This window comes from Nansenia antarctica (assembly GCF_963989245.1).
Source record: "Nansenia antarctica genome assembly, chromosome: 3".
NCBI lineage: Eukaryota > Metazoa > Chordata > Actinopteri > Argentiniformes > Microstomatidae > Nansenia > Nansenia antarctica.
Window position 1 is genome coordinate 38,141,772 of NC_137688.1, and position 18,686 is coordinate 38,160,457.

General features: G+C 43.9%; 1 protein-coding gene across 2 annotated transcripts in view; it reads right to left on the reverse strand.

Annotated features, from left to right (window-relative positions):
* pspc1 (paraspeckle component 1) overlaps positions 1 to 18,440 on the reverse strand; it is a 32,626-nt gene extending 14,186 nt beyond the window's left edge. For both annotated transcript variants that reach the window (XM_080526524.1, XM_080526523.1), the window contains exons 1-6: positions 17,990 to 18,440; positions 13,897 to 14,198; positions 6,833 to 6,928; positions 6,310 to 6,506; positions 3,176 to 3,260; positions 2,999 to 3,104 (exon numbers count right to left, since the gene is read on the reverse strand). In XM_080526524.1, the coding sequence (XP_080382650.1) occupies positions 2,999 to 3,104; positions 3,176 to 3,260; positions 6,310 to 6,506; positions 6,833 to 6,928; positions 13,897 to 14,198; positions 17,990 to 18,367 (1,164 nt within the window). In that variant the 5' untranslated portion in view covers positions 18,368 to 18,440. The remainder of the gene's footprint in view (positions 1 to 2,998; positions 3,105 to 3,175; positions 3,261 to 6,309; positions 6,507 to 6,832; positions 6,929 to 13,896; positions 14,199 to 17,989) is intronic.
* Between the last annotated feature and the right edge of the window lie 246 nt (positions 18,441 to 18,686).

Sequence of the window (18,686 nt, forward strand, 5' to 3'; positions counted from 1 at the left end):
CCTACCTCAGAGGACAAATGGTTATTAAACAATTAGCTTTGGAATTTCAAAATGGATGCGTTGGTGCTTAATGGAGAAAGAAGCTTCTTAAAAAAGTTTTTTTTATACAGTTAAACTATCCCCAAATTTAACCACGGTTTACGTGGGATTAAAAATCACATTGTTGTAGGGTTTTGACGGAGCCGCCAATTTCAAATGATGAATTTGTGACAGCCTGGTGAAAGGTGGACCAAAGCCTTTATGCGAACCTGCTTGAACACTTTCCACGAGCAGTGCTGAAAAATGTGCTTAAAAATAAATAAATAAAAATAGTGCTAAAAATACTTATGGTCTGTAATGAGACTGTCGGGACAAATTCGACTATGTATGGGAAACACTGCACTCACCAGAGTACAAAGCACAGAGCGCATTGCAGCAGTGTGCTGTGAATCGCCTATCCTTCTTCTTAGGATAAGCAGTCACATGACACACGATTATGATTGCTTCGAAATAGTATTTTTTGACAAATATTTTTTTTTACAAAACGTTCTGTCATCACTTTCAATAGCGTCTTCAACCACACGACAGTGGTGCTGGACAAACAGATGTTCCTCAAGGCGTGCACATTACGCGCACATTACGCAGACTTCTTTTGAAATGAATCAATGAATGAATGAATGAATGAATGGTCTTTATTGTCATTGCTATAGTACAGGTACCAAACAACGAAATTTAGGAGGGGTGGCTCCCCTGGTGCTAGGAAAGAAAAAAACAAGAAAAAAAACAAGAAGGGAAAGGAGCTGGTTTACATAAATAAAGGCTATGTACACTATCCACTATACTATACTGTACAGATAGACGACTAGGGTTGTCATATTGCACATAGTGTTATTGCACATTCATTTAAAGTGTCGCAGTTTGCAGGCTTGAAATGTACATATTTGTGCCTCAGCACTACACCTGATTTTTTCAATCCAGCAGCTGCCATCAATCCGTCCAGACTGTCCAGGGCCCAGAACCTAGGTCTTTGCTGTGTTCAGGGCCTGGATGGCCCTGGGGTAGAAGCTGTGCTTCAGTCTGTTTGTCCTTGCGGCCATGGTCCTGTACCGCCTTTTCGAGGGCAGCCGGGCAAAGTGTTCGTACCCAGGGTGGGTTGGGTCTCTGGAGATCTTGGAGGCCTTCCTGAGACAGCGTGTGTTGTACAGCTCTTCCAGAGAGGGGAGGGGGGCGCCGGTGATCTTCTGGGCTGTTCTCACGACTCTCTGTAGCGCATTTCTCTCCGCGGTTGTGCAGCTGGAGAACCAGTTGCAGATGCCGTAGGTGAGGATGCTCTCCACTCCGCCGCGGTAGAAGGCCACCAGTATCTCCTGCTTGTTGTGTTCCTTCCTGAGGACTCTCAGGAAGTAGAGCCGCTGTTGTGCCTTCTTGATGGTGGCTGCTGTGTTGTTCTTCCAGGACAGGTCATCCTGTATGTGCACCCCCAGGAATCGGAGGGCTGAGGCTCTCTCCGTCGATGAGCAGGGGCTGGACCTCAGACTTTTTCCTCCTGAAGTCCACGATGATTTCCTGGGTCTTTGACTTGTTCAGCAGCAGGTTGTTAACCTTGCACAGCTTGCTCAGCTGCTCTACCTCATCCCTGTACGCCGCCTCGTCCCCCCCCCGAGATGCAGCTCACCACGGTGGTGTCGTCTGCAAACTTTACGATGGAGTTGCTGGGGTGGACGGGGGTGAAGTCGTAGGTGTAGAGGTTGTAGAGGATGGGGCTTAGCCGTTTTTATGACGGTATTGACGACACTGTTGCTATTTTCAAATACCACAGTTTACGGTATTACCGTAATACTGCCCAAACCTAACATACATATGACATTTCTAACATATTTGAAATTACTAATACTTTGTTTGTTTTTAATCACAGTTAATCCAAAAGATTTGAGGACAAGTGACTGTCTAATTTAACTTTCAAGAAGTGAACATCATGGGTCATTCATAGTAACCGCCCCCCCCCTCCCCCCAATAGGCTAGAGTGCTGTTTGCAGGACCTATACCCTCCTTCAGATAATTCAGAAGAAAGATCAATTCTACTTGTGTAGAAGTGTGTAAGCAAAAGGCTTGCTCCCCGTGGCCCATTGGAGCCATCATAACATTGCTGACAACTACAGTGTTTCCCATACATAGACAAGACTGTGGCAATGTTTTTATTCACTTTTTTTTCTCAATATGTGGTCCACCCGCCACAGTCTCACAAAATCCTGTGGGAAACACTGCAACTATCCTTCCTTTACACTTTTGTGAATACTGCAAGAGTAGGCTGTTTTCAATTTAAGTCGTAAGAAGCTTTCGGGAGGCATCAAGACTAGTGCTATTGGTACTCTGAGAAGCTGACTAGACAGTTAGTAGTCTAGTCTCGACCAACGACCAACAAATAAAACAAAAGATTTCCAAAACACTCTCACACATGACATTATGGTACGTGTGCATGGTTGCAATATAGAGAGCTATGCTTTAATGGTAGTGACAGAGGACACTAATATATCATCAACAACATTGTGAACGTACTCAACACACAGTGATAGCACTGGTAAGCACAGATCAGGATAAGGTTATCTGCACAAAATGACAGTATGGTAAAAAAATACCCCAAAAGGTAGAGACCGCAGACCGCAACCTAAGACCCTCTTCTCAAAACCACCACGATTACAACAACCTTCTGCATGTGTGTATGGAGTACATTAGAAGTTTACATTAGAAGAAGAACATTAGTGTGTTGTAAGTGTGTGTACAAGTTCAAGTATGTAAATACACAGCTCAAGGACCTTGTAGAGAGAGGAGGAGGAAGCAATGATATCACCACATAACTGGTGTAGGTATCTGAACAAGTAGCATGCACGTGTGGCCTAGCTCCCAGTGTATTAACGGTCTATGAGTGGCATGTTTATGTGTCCATATAACACTTAAGAAACCGTCCGGAATGTGTGTGTGTGTGTGTGTGTGTGTGTTCCCAGTGTACTCATGTACTCACGCTGTCCATAAAGTTAGGTTTGAATCCGTCTGACTGGCGTCTCATCTCGTCCTGCTCTCGATGGTGCATCATCTCCTCCTCTCGTCTTCGCATCTCCTCCTCGTGTCTGGAAACAGGAGAGAGTGTTACACACAGAAACACACAGACACACACACAGACACACAGACACACACACACCTCATCTCTATCTGCTTGCGTTTCTGCAGTTCCTGGTTGCGTAGCTCCTCAAGACGTCTCAGTTCTTCCTGGCGCCTCATCAGATCTGGAGGGGAGAAGAGTAGAATATGTTTGGTATTGAATTTAAATACTAACCCTAACCCTAAACCAAAGGGAACATTTATTCACTACATAAGAGTTAAGCAGCGTTTCAAGCACGATGGTTGAAGACAGTCTCCCTATGGCAGGGGTGTACAAACAGTGGCCTGTGAACAGTTTTATTGTGGCCCGCGAAATACAGTTATACAGTTAAATATATGTCCATATACAGTATATTTGGACACAGACTGAATTTTTCTTATTTTATCTGTTTACCAAAACATCTGCAAGCTACAGTTATAATGAATATGGGCTTAAAGTGCAGAATCTCAGCTTTAGGGTAAGGGTTTTCATATCCAAATTGGAGCAAAGGTTTAGGAATTACAGCTCTTTAATATGTAACGCCCTCTTTTTCAAGGGACCAAAAGTAATTGGACAATTCACTCAAAAGCTGTTTAATGGGTCAGTGTGGGCTATTCCTTCATTATTTCTTTATCAATTAAGCAGGTAAAAGGTCTGAGTTGATTCTAAGTGTGGCATTTGCATTTGGAAGCTGTTGCTGTATACGCACAACATGCAGTCAACAGAGCTCTCAATGCAAGTGAAACAGGCCATCCGTAGGCTGCAGAAACAACCCAAAAATCCATCAGAGAGATAGCAGGAACATTAGGAGTGCCTAAATTAACTGTTTGGTACATTCAGAGAAAAAAAGAACGCACTGGTGGGCTCGGCACCACAAAAAGGTCTGGACGTCCATGGAAAACAACAACTGAAGACAGCTGCAGTAAAGGCCTGGCAAAGCATCACAAAGGAGGAAACCCAGCATTTGGTGATGTCCATGTGTTCCATGTTAATTTGTCCAATTACTTTTGAGCTCCTGAAAATAGGGGACTGTATATAAAAATGGTTGCAATTCCTAAACGTTTCATACAATAATTTTGTTCAACCCCTTGAATTAAAGCTGAAAGTCTGCACTTCAATTACATCTTGATTGTTTCATTTCAAATCTATTGTGGTGGCATACAGAGACAAAATTATGGAAATTGTGTCACTGTCCAAATATTTCCGGAACTAACTGTACTGTAGTTTATAAAATACATGAAATGATCACATGATTTTTCCCCCCCCATAAAAACATGGAATAATTTTCAATGTTATATGAAAATTAAAGCGCAAAGCGGGCGTGGGATTTTCCGTTCTACGTTCTAATGCTTTGACTTTTCTTTCGAAAAATGTTAACACATTTCCGCGTTGTAGAAAATCAATGACACATCGCTAGTCAACTAACACAGCTTGTTTTGTGAGCCTGCTAAACAATGTACAGTAGTGTTCTAGTTAACTAGGTAGCAGTCCAATCCATTTCGCTGCAGTATTTTGGCTAGACGAGCGAGTTTGTGTTGTGATTCTCAACAAAGTTGAAACGTAGTTTCACCCTTTTCCATATTTTTGAATAATAAATGTGTGGACTGACGATGTAGCGCAGCCTAACTTATTCTAATAATTATTTAACATACTTTTATTGTAATAATTATTCCCCCCTCCTCCCAGACTTACAAGGTCACATTATTATTGAATTGGTTGTTTGCGTGCCGGGTGAAGCTAAACATTTAACCTGCTAGCTAGCAAGAGAAACATAATGTCACTCTCCAAAGGTCTAAAGAGGAAAGTTGACGGTGAAAACAGGGCATTTTAAGAGGAATGGACAGCGAACTATGCGTTCATCCTACCTGGTTTCATCAATGCAAAGCCGTTGTGAGAGACTCACATTTTACGTGCTCACAATGAATGTTCCCTTCCACCTATACATGCGAGTCGTCCTTTTCATCAATGAATGTGATAAAGACGGACTAGAGGAATCGATTGGTGCATAAAAACCTTGAGAACTGCCGGATTAAAGTCAGGGGTGCAAACTGGTGATGGCCTAAAAAGGTGACAACATTTATTTTTTGCCTGAAAATGAAGAAAATTATCAACATGGTTGATTCACATGGATTTACTATTTTGTGGTAAAAACCGCTAATTTAGCAGAAAGGTGACAAGTTTGCACCCCTGTAAAGTGACGTCCATAATAATAATAAAAAATTATAATACAGACTTATAGCGCACTAGGACACTCAAAGACGTCCATATCACCAGATAACAAATAGTGACCGATGGGAGATGCCAGTTTTCTCATTAAGTGAGATTTAATAGCCTAATATTATTTTTTCTATTTTTAATGAATGGCTCATTGTAATTATTATCCCTAGTAATGTAGCGTGTTTGCTCTGTCGTTTCAGGAGCATATAGGCTAAGCCTATGCACCACCACCCCTCACCCTCCATGATCAAGCGGATTCATCTTTTTTTTTTTGCGCCGATTTTGTTGTCAATGTTTTTCATAAAATTAAACTGCATTTGCTTTGTTACTGTTCACATGTGTGGTGCAGTCACATTCACATAGCCTATAAGTAAACGTTAAGTTTGAATGATTTACTGAGCTGGCGTTACTTTTTTCAAACCACCCACCGCATGTCGGCTATTTCAGCACCACGCGTTGTCCACCTACTTATCACTATGAGGGGTTCAGCGGCAGTGCACCCCGCTCTGTTACTGTCGCATAGTTGTAGCCAATAAAGGCCTATATGTAGGCTATAGGCTATTACCGTATATATCATTTATATACCTAATACCGACATCAAAATAGATTGTATGCCTCTACAAATCATATTACACCAGGTAAAATCCGTCACAACTTGGAATAAATCCGTCGTAGCGACGGAGAACTTTAATCCCTGAATATGATATTTATGTCATTCCTCTGTATAAGTTACTTCTTATACCCCTAGTGATCTAGTGTACAACTACTTTCTATTGTAAATGTGTCATTTATAAAAAATAAAAAAATAAAAAACCAGAACAAAACATGGATTTTGACTGGATCTTAATATCTATTTTTGTATATATTTCTACATTGATTGACATACTTAAAACATGGATTTCCAGCTTAACATTTTCTATTTTGACTGTGTGTGTGTGTGTGTGTGTGTGTGTGTGTGTGTGTGTGTATGTGTGTACCTTGTCTCATCATCATGAGCTGATGCTCATGTCTGGCAGCCTCCATCTCTGCCTCCAGTTTCTCCTTGGCCTCTCGAATGTTCCTGTCCACCTGGTCCCGCTGCTGTTTCTCCATCTCATCCAGGGCCTTCCAGCGGGATGAATACTCAAACTCAAAGGTCCCCGGCTGGGCAAACCGTGGGGGCTCCTCCCTCTCCCTAGAGGAAGACAGGAGCAAGTGATTAGTGGTTACGGGTAGGGTTTGTGTCGAAGGATGGACAGTCTATAGTGGTAGACATAGTGTCTCATGGATATATTATGGTGTTTCCGCCTCTGGCGCAACCACTGGTGGGGTTTTTGGTACATTTCCACCACCTGGGTGAGGTCTCAGGCTTTTTTTTTTTGGGGGGGGGGGGTCATTCTCAGATATGGAAACACAAATGTCTGAAGGGCAGACTCAAGTCAAAAAGGTTTTGGTCCAAGAACTGGTACCAAAAGTGTAAGTTGGAAAAGCGCCACTAGTGGCTGCCTTCTCTAAACGTACTTGTGGTACTGGGCTGACTTCTGCAGCAGCTTCTCAGGAAGACCGTCCTCTTCATCCAACTGCTCTGTGGGCTCCACCATGGCCGGACGAGGTGACCTGGAACACAAACACAGTTGAAAGTTGCAGAGCATTCGGTTCAACAGGTTCTGGAACAGCTTCTACCTACCGGCCATAAGACCTCAAGCACCCCCCCCCCCCCCCCCCCCCCAGTGTTTGCACAGCTACATAACACATACAGTTGGAAGTGAAGTGAAGTGAAGTGAAGTGAAGTGAAGTGAAGTGAAACTTTATTTATATAGCGCCTTTCGTACACCGATGCAACTCAAAGCGCTTTACAATGATTGAAAACAAGATTACAGAATAGAACAATGATTGAAAACAAGATTACAGAGATGGGGGGGGGGGGGACGAGACAACAGGAAGGGAGGGGAGGGAGGGGGTTACATCAATAACACTAATAATAACTAATAATAATTAGGGATGCACGATATGCATTTTTTCCAACCGATACCGATATTTACCCGCTTCTCGTGGCCGATAACCGATATGATAACCGATAATTTTATTTAAAAAAAAAAAAAAAAAAACAGGGGAGCCCCCCCTCCCAAATTTCGTTGTTTGGTACCTGTACTATAGCAATGACAATAAAGACCATTCAGATATAATTTCACAGTTGATAACCTGTAGTTCATGCACACCTGAAGGTAAGAAAGGCTATGTAGTGAGCAAAGATTGATGATTTAATATTCCATAGTGATCTCACCAAATCTAAGTTACATCACTATTGTTAACACAACAAAGAGAACACTTCTGACTCTTCAAATGTTCATTTATTATTTCCTCTAACAAACAGAATCTGTTATAGACAGTGCACAATGCTTTTTTTAGCCAAGATCTGGCCTCCTTTTATGAAAACAAAAAAGGCTCACCTAAGAGTAATTAGATGCGTTGTGCGACCCTCCCTCATCATTGTCCGAGTCTCTCCTAGGGTCATAGCGAGCAGCGGTAAAGCTGTCAATTCCCTTGTCACCCAGTACCGGGAAACCGATGTCAGGGCTATGTGGCACTAAGTCCGCCCAGCATGGTGTCGGTAAACCTGGAGACATGTCCGCGTTAGCGTTTCGGCTGCCTTACACAGAAGCGGATCTTCTCCCGACAGGCTAGCCATGCAACTTAGCCGTCAGCGGAGAAGTTTCTTGGGGAACACTGCACAGTGGATACACTCATCGGTAGAGATAACAGCGGCCTGGGCGTGGATTAATCCCAGACACGCTGCGCACTTAGAGTGGGTGTCCCAGCTAGCCATTGACGTCTCGGCTGTGCTAGGTCCGCTAGCTGTGCTAGGTCCGCTAGACACGCTGCGCACTTAGAGTGGGTGTCCCAGCTAGCCATTGACGTCTCGGCTGTGCTAAGTCCGCTAGCCTCAACGTTAGCCATTGCTGGCTAGGGGTTGTAGGCTAGCTGCTAGCAGGCTAGCTGCTAGCAGGCCTCGCTACTTCACCCGTTAGCTTGTCAGCTATCAAGGGAAAACAGAGGGGCCAGGGGAGGGATATTACTATCTACCCGCTACAAGATGTGTCGTTGTGTTGTAACTCGTAGACCTTTGCCCTCCTCTCCGAACTTTTGTCGAACATGTGTTGCAAATTGCAAACGCACTATCTGCCTCAGAAACTCTGCAGAATGTCAGACACACCGGGGAAGCTCTCATGTTTCGCTCTCGTCTGTACGCAGGCGCAGCAGCATGAGCGCGGAACCGGAAGCAGAAATATTTCCGGCTTCATATTATCGGCTCTATAAAAAAAATAAAAAATAAAAAATAAAAAAACGGCTACAATTTTATAAAACCGATAAAAACCGATAAACATTAATTTCCCATTATCGGGCCGTCATGGCAGGGTTCGACAGTGCGACTGTTTTGGTCGCATTTGCGAGTGAATATATTTCTGTGCGACTTGGAAATACATTCAATCGCACCAGTGCGACAAAAAAAAAAAAAAAAAAATGAACTACTGTCATGCGCAGTCAATCTTATGTTCGTTAATAAGATCACAGCGAATCTAAACCAATGCAATCCTTTGAAAACAGAAAAAAATAAAAAAGCAACAAGCACAACAAGCGCGCATTTACATTTGAAAATCCTGTCAGAAAAAGACCGCTGTTAAAATGAATCCGATTACGGCATACTTTAGCAAGGCTAATGTTAGCACCGTTCCAGACAGAGAGGAGGTAGAGGGGGGTAGTGGAGTCAACATTACAGCTGGAGACGAGTGACGAAGAAAACAGTTGTATGCCACACAGGTGAGTGTAAATGCATAACGCTACACTATACATAAATAATTACTACCTACTGTAAACTATAAATACTATGCACTAAATAAATAAGCCTATGATAACACTACCATATACATAAATACTGTACACTATAAATACTATACACTTAATAAATACTACACTTTAAATAAATACTCATGAACACAACCATTCATAGTTGCATTACAATCTCCATACTCTTAACCTTGAAAACATTTTTAATTAAGTGGCAACACATTTGTTTGAGTCTCTTGTGTTGGAAGAATATGTCTGCTTCTTACACAGATTGGAGCTTGCCATACTCACTCTACAGAAGACAGAGCCAAAGGTGTCGATAGTCTATGATCTCCTGCACCTCATCTGGAAGACCTACCACTACAGTGGAAAATCTAAACGAGAGCTCTGTGCTCTTGGACAGGAGCTTGGAGTGGATGTCCACAATCCCAGCAGTGTCAAGTAGGGATGCTCCGATTTATCGGCCACCGATTTAAATTGGCCGATTTCACTCCAAATGACTCGATCGGTGATCGGCAAAAATGGCCGATCGCAAAAACCGATTTATTTTTATTTTTTTATTTTTTATTTTTTATTTTTTCCCTGGGGAAGACAGATAACTGAACAGAAAACATAGGAGGACGTAACAGTATGTAAACCATGAAGGCCACGTTTATGATGTCTTTTATACAGCCATATTGACTGACTTGGGCTTCAGGCCCTAACTGGGTGATAGGCCAGACCTTTACTATGCCATAAAAATGGGTCTGCGTTTGCTTGGTGCCTAATGGATCAAAACTTTTGTCTAAAAAGCAAAAAATATGTAGGCTATCCAGTCAGTAGGCCTACAGTTATGTATTTTTTTTAAAATCGGTATCGGTTGATCTTGAGGAAAAAAATCGGTGATCGGTATCGGCCCCAAAAATCCAGATCGGAGCATCCCTAGTGTCAAGGTGTTGTATTTAATACTTATCTGGAATGTTGTTTTGTTATGGACATGATTCAGATGTTTTACCCTGTAAAACACTTAATAATAATAATTATTATTAAGGGAACTCGGTGGATCCCCCACATTCACCGGGCGCTGAAGGTATTCCTGCAGTATGGAGAGGGGAAGGACCTTGCCAGTGATCCTGATCAATACTCTGTGGTTCTCCAACATATGGAGCATCTGGCAGCCTCACAGTCCACTTCTGTGGAAGTGCAAGGACGGGCCAAAAAGGTCAGTTTTCTTGTGTTGACCACTATGAATAAATAAACTAAAGTTAGGCTTTAAAGAATAGGTTAAAAACGCAAACACTACTGTCATCAAGTTGTTAGATGGTTAAGTTTATTTTCAACAGCTAACCATTTTTTATCGTATCCATTTACTCAACTACTCAACAGATAAAGAAGGAAATGGAGACTACACTTTTCTGTGTATTCTGCCACTTTCTCTGTGACCTGTTTGGCCTGCTAGCCAGCCTCAGCCTCACACTGCAGAGGAACAGTTTAATCCTCCCCACAGCCACTTCAGAAATAAGAAAAACGTTAACCAAGCTTCAGGCACTCAAGACACAGCCAAAGGAAGGTGGCTTGTTTGAGAGAATCCTGGCCACATTCGCACAGCAGCAGGGAAATGAGATTCCAGGTTAGTTTAGGATAAGTCAGTGTTTGTGATGTCAGGGTTTAACATTGATCATCTTGAGGATTATGCAGGGTTGAGAGAGTTTGAGGATGAAATACTGCTATGGTCACAACCATGATTGTGTAATACTGCTATGGTCACAACCAAGATTTTGTGTGTGTGTGTGTGTGTGTGTGTCTTTTGAAGGGAATGACCCTGAAGGGGAACATGAATGGCCTCACACATCCACAGCTGAAGCGACATGTGGATGCTGCCATTGACATCAGCATGGATGCTATCAAAGCGAGGTATGGGCAACAAACACTAAAGGAGCTCTGTGCTCTCTTTTGTTTTTAAAAGCATCACACCAAGGTAAATCACAAATCGATTGTGTTGACATCGCAATAAATCTTCTTTTTTAGGTTTGGTAGTTTGGTGTCAGATGAGGGCGTCAAGTCTACGCTGGACTCTTTCAAAGTCTTCAACCCTGATGCCTGGCCAAAAGACCAAGCCAGCCTACTCACTTATGGAAATGAGAGCGTTGCAGATCTGGCAAGGCATTTCCATGAGCCTCTGACAGGGTAAGAATGCATTTTAAGACATTGCATTGACAGACGTGAGACACTAGTTGCATATGTGCTAACCCAATTGCTCTCTTCTATCCTTCAGAGCGGGGTGTGATATTCCTGCCCTGCAACAGGAATAGGAAGGGCTGAAAGTACTCGTAAGCGAGAACTTCAGCGACAAAAGCTATGCTGAGCTGTGGGAGGTTCTCCTCACAAAGGACCCCTATAAGAAAGACTACCAAGTAAGGCAAAGTAGATCCAGATAGCCCAGTGTTTCCTCTACATGCATTTATTGGTGGCGGGCCGCCACGAATGAATTTCCTCCGCCACGAATTGATTCAGTCCACAAAAAACAAAACAAAAAAAAGTAAAAAAAAAAAAAGATTTATATAAACATTTTAGCTGATTAAAATATATCTGATCCTAGATCAGCGCTATAATGGATGTTGACTAAAAGTGCACCTAAATCCACGCCCATCTCTCTCTAACCGCTGATCCAAAATCAGATTAATGACATTCAGTTGACGACGTGACACAAGGGCTCCTGATTGGTCTAAATGTGAACTGTGGTATTATTGTTATTGTGTACAGGCCACCGTAGTGACATCAGGGGGGTATTCCATCAACATCGCTAAAGGGAAAATCCAGGTTTAGTCTGATAAATCTCGCGAGAGTTCTTAAAAATATCCAGGCATATTCTGATAGGTCTCGCGAGAGTTATCAAAAATAAGCCAGGATTTTCCTTTAGCGACGTTGATGGAATACCCCCCAGGTCAGGTGGGCAGGTTACGACGAGACAACAAGAGACCGGTATTGTAGAGCTTACAGAGCGAGTTAAAATAAAGACACTTACATTGAAATACAGAAGGACTCACGTGTATGTTTAATAGAATAACACGACATGGTGTCAGAAGTCCTGTAAGTGAGTGTTAAGAGTTAGATCGGCCGACAAGTGTCATTTGAGCTCGTGACGGTGAGAAGGGAGAAGAAAAGATGGATGCTAATGCTAACGCGGGAGCAGCTGCAGTCCAGAGAACGGCGCCAGTTTCAAGTGCTACGTTAGCAGACATTAGCAAGTAAAAAAACGATTCTTATGTGCCGTCACTTTAGCAACGACACAGTATTGTCAAGGGGAAAAGAAGGGGAGACGATTTTTTTATTGACAACGGAATGCTGGAAAAACATGCAGCTAAAATTCAGGGAACATTTGGACAATAAGAGACACACGGGAGAAGTACGGGAAAACAGGGCTCATGTGGGTCTCATCAAAGGTAAGAGTTTGTTTTCTTTAACTCAGCTGATACTCAGCTGTTTACCGAATGCTCCATCTGACTGTGATTTTACTTCTGTAATGTGGTGGGTTGACATAATTCACGCACGGAACTATAGGTTGAGACTATCGTCCGTAGTACCCAAGTTGTTTAGACTGTTCTATTTACTGCTTGAGTGTGTTGTTGACAATCGTTCATGTCCTTCATTAAACGTTTAGCTTTGTCATTTGATACGCCGCCTACGACTACCATCTCTCTGCACTACAGTAAACAGTTAATCAGTAACGTTAGCCGCTTTTGTGCTCATGTAGGCCTACTTCGTATTATATTATAGCTGATGATCTTTGTGTGTGTGTATGTGACTGTCAGTCACAAGTTTATATTCTGTATATTCATATTTAATTTTTTTTGGCCATCCTCTAGTTTTGGCTGTGATTAGAAAAAAAAAAAAAAAAACGTTGTTTTGAGCGCGCGTGCGCGTTTCATGCGCGTGCACGCGAAAAAAATCGCGCGCTGTGCGCGCGGTCACGGCCATCCGCCACCATTGTAAAAATTCCTGGAGGAAACACTGTAGCCCTACACTTAAACACATTCATGTTTATTGTATGTATGTTGTTTTTGAATAGTGAGAGGTGAGGGTTAAAAATTAATTAAAAATGAAAATTGTTCTCCCCTTAGAACATACTGGAACTGGTCCAAATTATGTTGGTGCTCCCAATCTCGGCTGCCCAATGTGAGAGGGGGTTTTCAGCCCAGAACCGCATTAAAGTGCAACCAGAAGTAGGCTGGCCGTTTCTACCACAGAAGACCTAATGCGAATCAGTTTGGAGGGGCCTCCGCTTGAGCAGTTTGATCCAAGTCCAGCGGTTGAAAGATGGCTTGATAGCTCTAAGCGGGCCAGGCGACCAGATTATCAAGACTGCTGGACCACAGACATTCTTTGCATTTAATTGCTCAGAATTTATGAATTTTATATGAAAGCCTGGGCTTAATTATTTATTTATTCATGAATCATTTATTAATAAATGAATATTCTTACTTCCCCTTTACATTGTGTGAGTCTCCATTTTTATTACGGCCAAGAGCCGGTTATGATAATTCTGATATGTTATGATTATGATAATTTGTTGTCGTCATACGAAAATTACGCAATTTTCATTGTGCTACTGAAATTCTTGGTGTGCTACAAAAATGTTTGACATGGTAGCACAGTGCTACCTGGGGAAAAGGTAAGCGTCAAACCCTGCGTCATGGACAAATTCATATAGCTATTAAACACTGACCTACTGTACCACACAGACACACACACACACTTACGTGGTAAGCAGAAGTGCCCCATCAGTACAGCGGTCCAAAGCTTTGCGTGCGGCTGGTTTGTTAGCGAACTCCACAAAACCCTTTCCCGTGGGTCTTCCACGATCGTCCACCACAACGATAGCCCTCTCCACAGGGCCAAACTCGGCAAAGGCCTGCTCCAGAAGTTCGTTGGAAACCAGCGGGGAGAGGTTCTTTACAGTGAGTGCAGAACCATGTGTCGCGAAGCGGATTCGGATCGGCCGATTCCTCAGGACCGTGCCATCCAGCTCGGCTTTGGCAATCTCCGCCAATGTCCTCGTTTCCTAGGAGATGGGAGATGGAAGGTTATAGATAGGCATTGACACAAGTGTACACAAGTGCTTCTCCTGTCGTAACAACTCTTTAACCAATGAGATTGCCTAGTTAGCTCACGTCAATTTACTAATGTTGACAACATGGTCATCCTTAGAAAGCTTATACTTATGGTGCTCCTCATCACATTCAAGAGACGTCGGGGGAAGTACTTTTTCAACCATCTTAAACGTGTACAGAAATTATGAAAACTGTTGATAATTATTTACCTACTACTAGCCTCTCTGCTGTTAAAATCACTTTTTTTCTGCATCTATTTCCATCCATAGAGAAGGTGAAAGGTTACAGGACACTCTGCCTTGTAGTCAGGTTCACTATGTTTCAATTTAAACTTTCGTGGGAATTTTTTGGGGATTTGCTAATCTATACATTTTTGGAAAGGGCATTGTATGAGGAATCAGAAAATATATGTTTCCATTTGCACAGATGTCTGAAAGGCGGCCATCTTGGCATTTACAAAGTGGCCGCCATAATACACACGTTTTGTAATATCTTGGGTTTAAATAAGCTAGAACATTGATTTTAACTGCTAAACCTACATTTTCAGGGTCAATGAATCCAATGGTTGTAGTTACAAAGCTATTTTTTGTATTCTTCAAAATTGGTACTCCAAACATGAGGATGGCATGCTTAAACCAACAACGACAGACGTCCTCCCAGCCCCAAAGTCCATCATTGAGATGGTACAATGCAAATGCAAAACTGACTGTTCTTCTGGCAGATGTTCATGCAGAGCTAAGAACTTAGCCTGTACCGACATGTGTCAGTGCAGCAGCCAGTGCCAGAACGATGACGATTCCCAAGCCGTGACGCACGAAAGTGATGATGATGAACTAATCTAACAACCCAGCTCACATTGGCACGCATTGGACTCGCCATTCACATATCACATCACACATAGCATAAACGCTTATACATAGTCAAGAGACACAACCCGCCTGTCATTACACATAGAGTAAATACACATCCCACAAACAGAACAACCAGCACACCATACACTCCCCACATTCCTCCCAATCATTTATTTTGTTTCATTCCCTATTTTTATCATTAAATATGATATACGGAGCTTATTCTCCATGCCGGACCCGCCTTGAAGTCCTGGCTGAGAGCGTTCCTCACTTCCAGTTTGCGCCAACTCAAGATCCCCAAAATCTGGCGAAGAGCCCTAGTTGTTGCGATCCCTAAACCGAATATGCCTAAAGGGGACCCTAAGAGTTACCGTCCCATCTCTCTGTTATGCATCCCCTTCAAGATCCTCGAGCGTCTCATCTACACCCGCATCGAACCATTTGTCGACCCGCTGCTCCCACGTGAGCAGGCCGGGTTCCGACGCGGGAGGTCGACCGTAGATCAAGTCACCCTTATGACTCAAGACATCGAGGATTGCTTTTCGGCAAAAAAGAAGGCCGGGGCCGTCTTTATAGACCTGACGGCTGCCTACGATACCGTATGGCATCACGGCCTCTCCTGCAAGCTGCTCTGCCTGCTGCCGGACAGGCACATGGTCAGAATGATCATGGAGCTCATCCGTAACCGCAGCTTTACCCTTACCACCGGTTGCGGACAGCTAAGCAGGCTTCGACGCCTTAAGAACGGCGTCCCTCAGGGATCGGTCCTGGCCTCCCTCCTCTATAATATCTACACCTATGACCTGCCCAACACACTCTCGCGGAAGTACGCCTACGCAGACGACCTCGCAGTGGTGTACTCTGCTGGAAATTGGCAGTCTGTGGAGGGGATTCTGAGCCAGGACATGCAGACACTAGTGGCATACTTCCGGAAATAGAAATTGAAGCTTAGCGAGGCAAAGACGGTATCGGCTGCCTTCCACCTTAACAACAGGGAGGCTAAACGTGAGCTTAGAGTATATCTAGATGGAACTCCCATGCCATGTTCCGCTGAGCCAATCTATCTCGGTGTGACATTGGACAGGACGCTCACGTTTCGCCGGCACCTCGAGTCACTGCGCAAGAAGTTAACAGCTTGTGTGGCGTTGATGAGGCGACTGGTTGGCTCGGGCTGGGGCGCCGGCGCAAAGACCTTGCGCACGGCAGCCCTAGCCCTCGTTTATTCAACTAGTGAATACTGCGCCCCAGTATGGTGTCGCAGTGCCCACACCCGCCTCATCGACTCGCCTATAAACGAAGCCTTGCGCATTGTGACAGGATGCCTGCGTCCTACCCCCGTGGACAACCTTCCCATCCTAGCAGGCATCCAGCCCGCAGGCCTCCGCCTCATGGGAGCCACAGCACGTCTCGCCTGCCGGGCCGTGGAGCTTAATAACCATCTGCTCCACGATAGGCTCACTATAACAGCGGAGCCCTCCCGGCGTCTCAAGTCGAGACACCCATTTGTGCCTGCCGCACAGGATCTCAGGCAGCAATGCAGAGATCTTAACATCAGTGCGGCAGGATGGGCGGATTATATGTGGCGCGCGGAGTGGGAGGCAAACACCTCCAAACTCCGCGACCACATCCCAGTCGCCGGCCCTGAGCCCCTCGGGATGGACTTGCCAAGGCTATCCTGGGTGACGCTCAATCGTCTCCGGACCGGCGTCGGGCGTTTCCGCTCATCAATGCACAGATGGGGCTTGGCCCCAAATGCGTCGTTCGAGTGTGGCGCAGAGGACCAAACCGCAGACCATGTTATCCTGGATTGCCCGGTGTACCACCCACCCAACGGGATGCATGGTCTGTCGGTACTAGGTGACGAGACGATGACGTGGCTTCTGGAGGGGTGTCCAGAAATATAGCCCGGGTGAGCCCCTCAACCAGGTCTCGGGGTGGTAAAAGGGTAGCCCCTCGGCCCCGAGCCTGGTGGAGTGGAGAGGAAAACAACTACCCATACGCCGAAAGAAGATCATTAAATATGCCATTAGGCTAAATATTTACCTGCCTCTGTATTGCCTTACTGGTTGCTGGCTGTTGCCATAACATCCAAAAATGTATAGATTAGCAAATCCCCCCAAAAAGCCAACAAAAGTTTAAATCATAACATCGAGACTATCTAATGCAGGAGGTTGTCATGATCATACTGTGGTCTGTGGACTCACGTATGGAAGTAATAGAAAAACTACAATTTCTTAAAGTATAAGTTACACATTTTTATGTGATGATATAAAAAAAAAGAGTACAAAAAAATTGCTTTGTAACTACAACCATTGGATTCCTTGACCCTGAAAATGTAGGTTTAGCAGTTAAAATCAATGTTCTAGCTTATTTAGAAGCCAAGATATTACAAAACGTGTGTATTATGGCGGCCACTTTGTAAATGCCAAGATGGCCGCCTTTCAGACATCTGTGCAAATGGAAACATATATTTTCTGATTCCTCATACAATGCCCTTTCCAAAAATGTATAGATTAGCAAATCCCCCCAAAATTACCACGAAATTATATAACAAACCTGACTATTGGTGGTGATTTGGGAAACTTGTATTTACGAAGATGTGACATGACTTGAACGCACCATTAGATCACTTATTACCCTACATCTGACTTGGATTCTGAACTTTTGCACCCTCTTTTACGAGTCTGTTCTGTTCTTTTTTTTTTTTATTAAAGCAAGGGGCAAAAGCCTGGCTGGTCTAACCCTAGCCAAAGACGTCCAGCCAGTCTGCACGACAAGGAAGCCTAGGCCGGAAACACTAGAAATCCCTCATTTACACCAGGTTTTTGGCTGTTCATTAGGTTCTTAAAAAAACATTTTGAAAGAATAGATGATGTAAGTTAAGTCTTTACCAGTCGAATGAAGCCGAATCCTCTGTCTCTGTTGATAAACACCTCGTTGGCTTCTCCGTACTTGGAAAACAGCTTCTTGAAATCATCCTCTGTGAGATCTGTCGGAAGATTACCGACAAAAAGCCGACAGCGCTGAGTGAAGGTTTTCTCCCCGGGTCTCCTAAAGCTCATCAGATCCAGGGTCATCTCCTCAGCACCCTCGCCATCTGTCCCGGGGCTGGTCGCTGTCGCCGGCTGTGGTGGTGGCGTCGGTCCCTCGGCATTCTGACCACCTCGCTCCATCGCCGGGGAGTCAGCGTTGCGCTTTGTGTGTTGGTGGTGATTCGGCGAGGGAGAGTTGTTTTGAATGTGTACCTGTTTTAGATTTCGGTTAGCCATAGTAACTGAGACCGAGTGTGAAATGTATCCTTCACAAGACGAGGTGTGTCTTGAATATAAGGCAAAATGTCGACAAAATGATTATATTTCTCAATGTAAGAAGACCGTTCATTCAACAGAAGCGTAGTGTTGTATTGACAGTAAAATGGCGGCGAATGCGTGCGCACTGCTGTGCAGGGTTGTTTTTGACGTAGATAGGATTCAAATAATGCTGCGTTCGGCTGCTGTAGGAAACTTCGGCAACCAAGAAAACCTAGGAGAACTTGCGCAAAACATAATATTTTGTACCAGGAGGGGCGCTAATGAGATTAAGGATTAT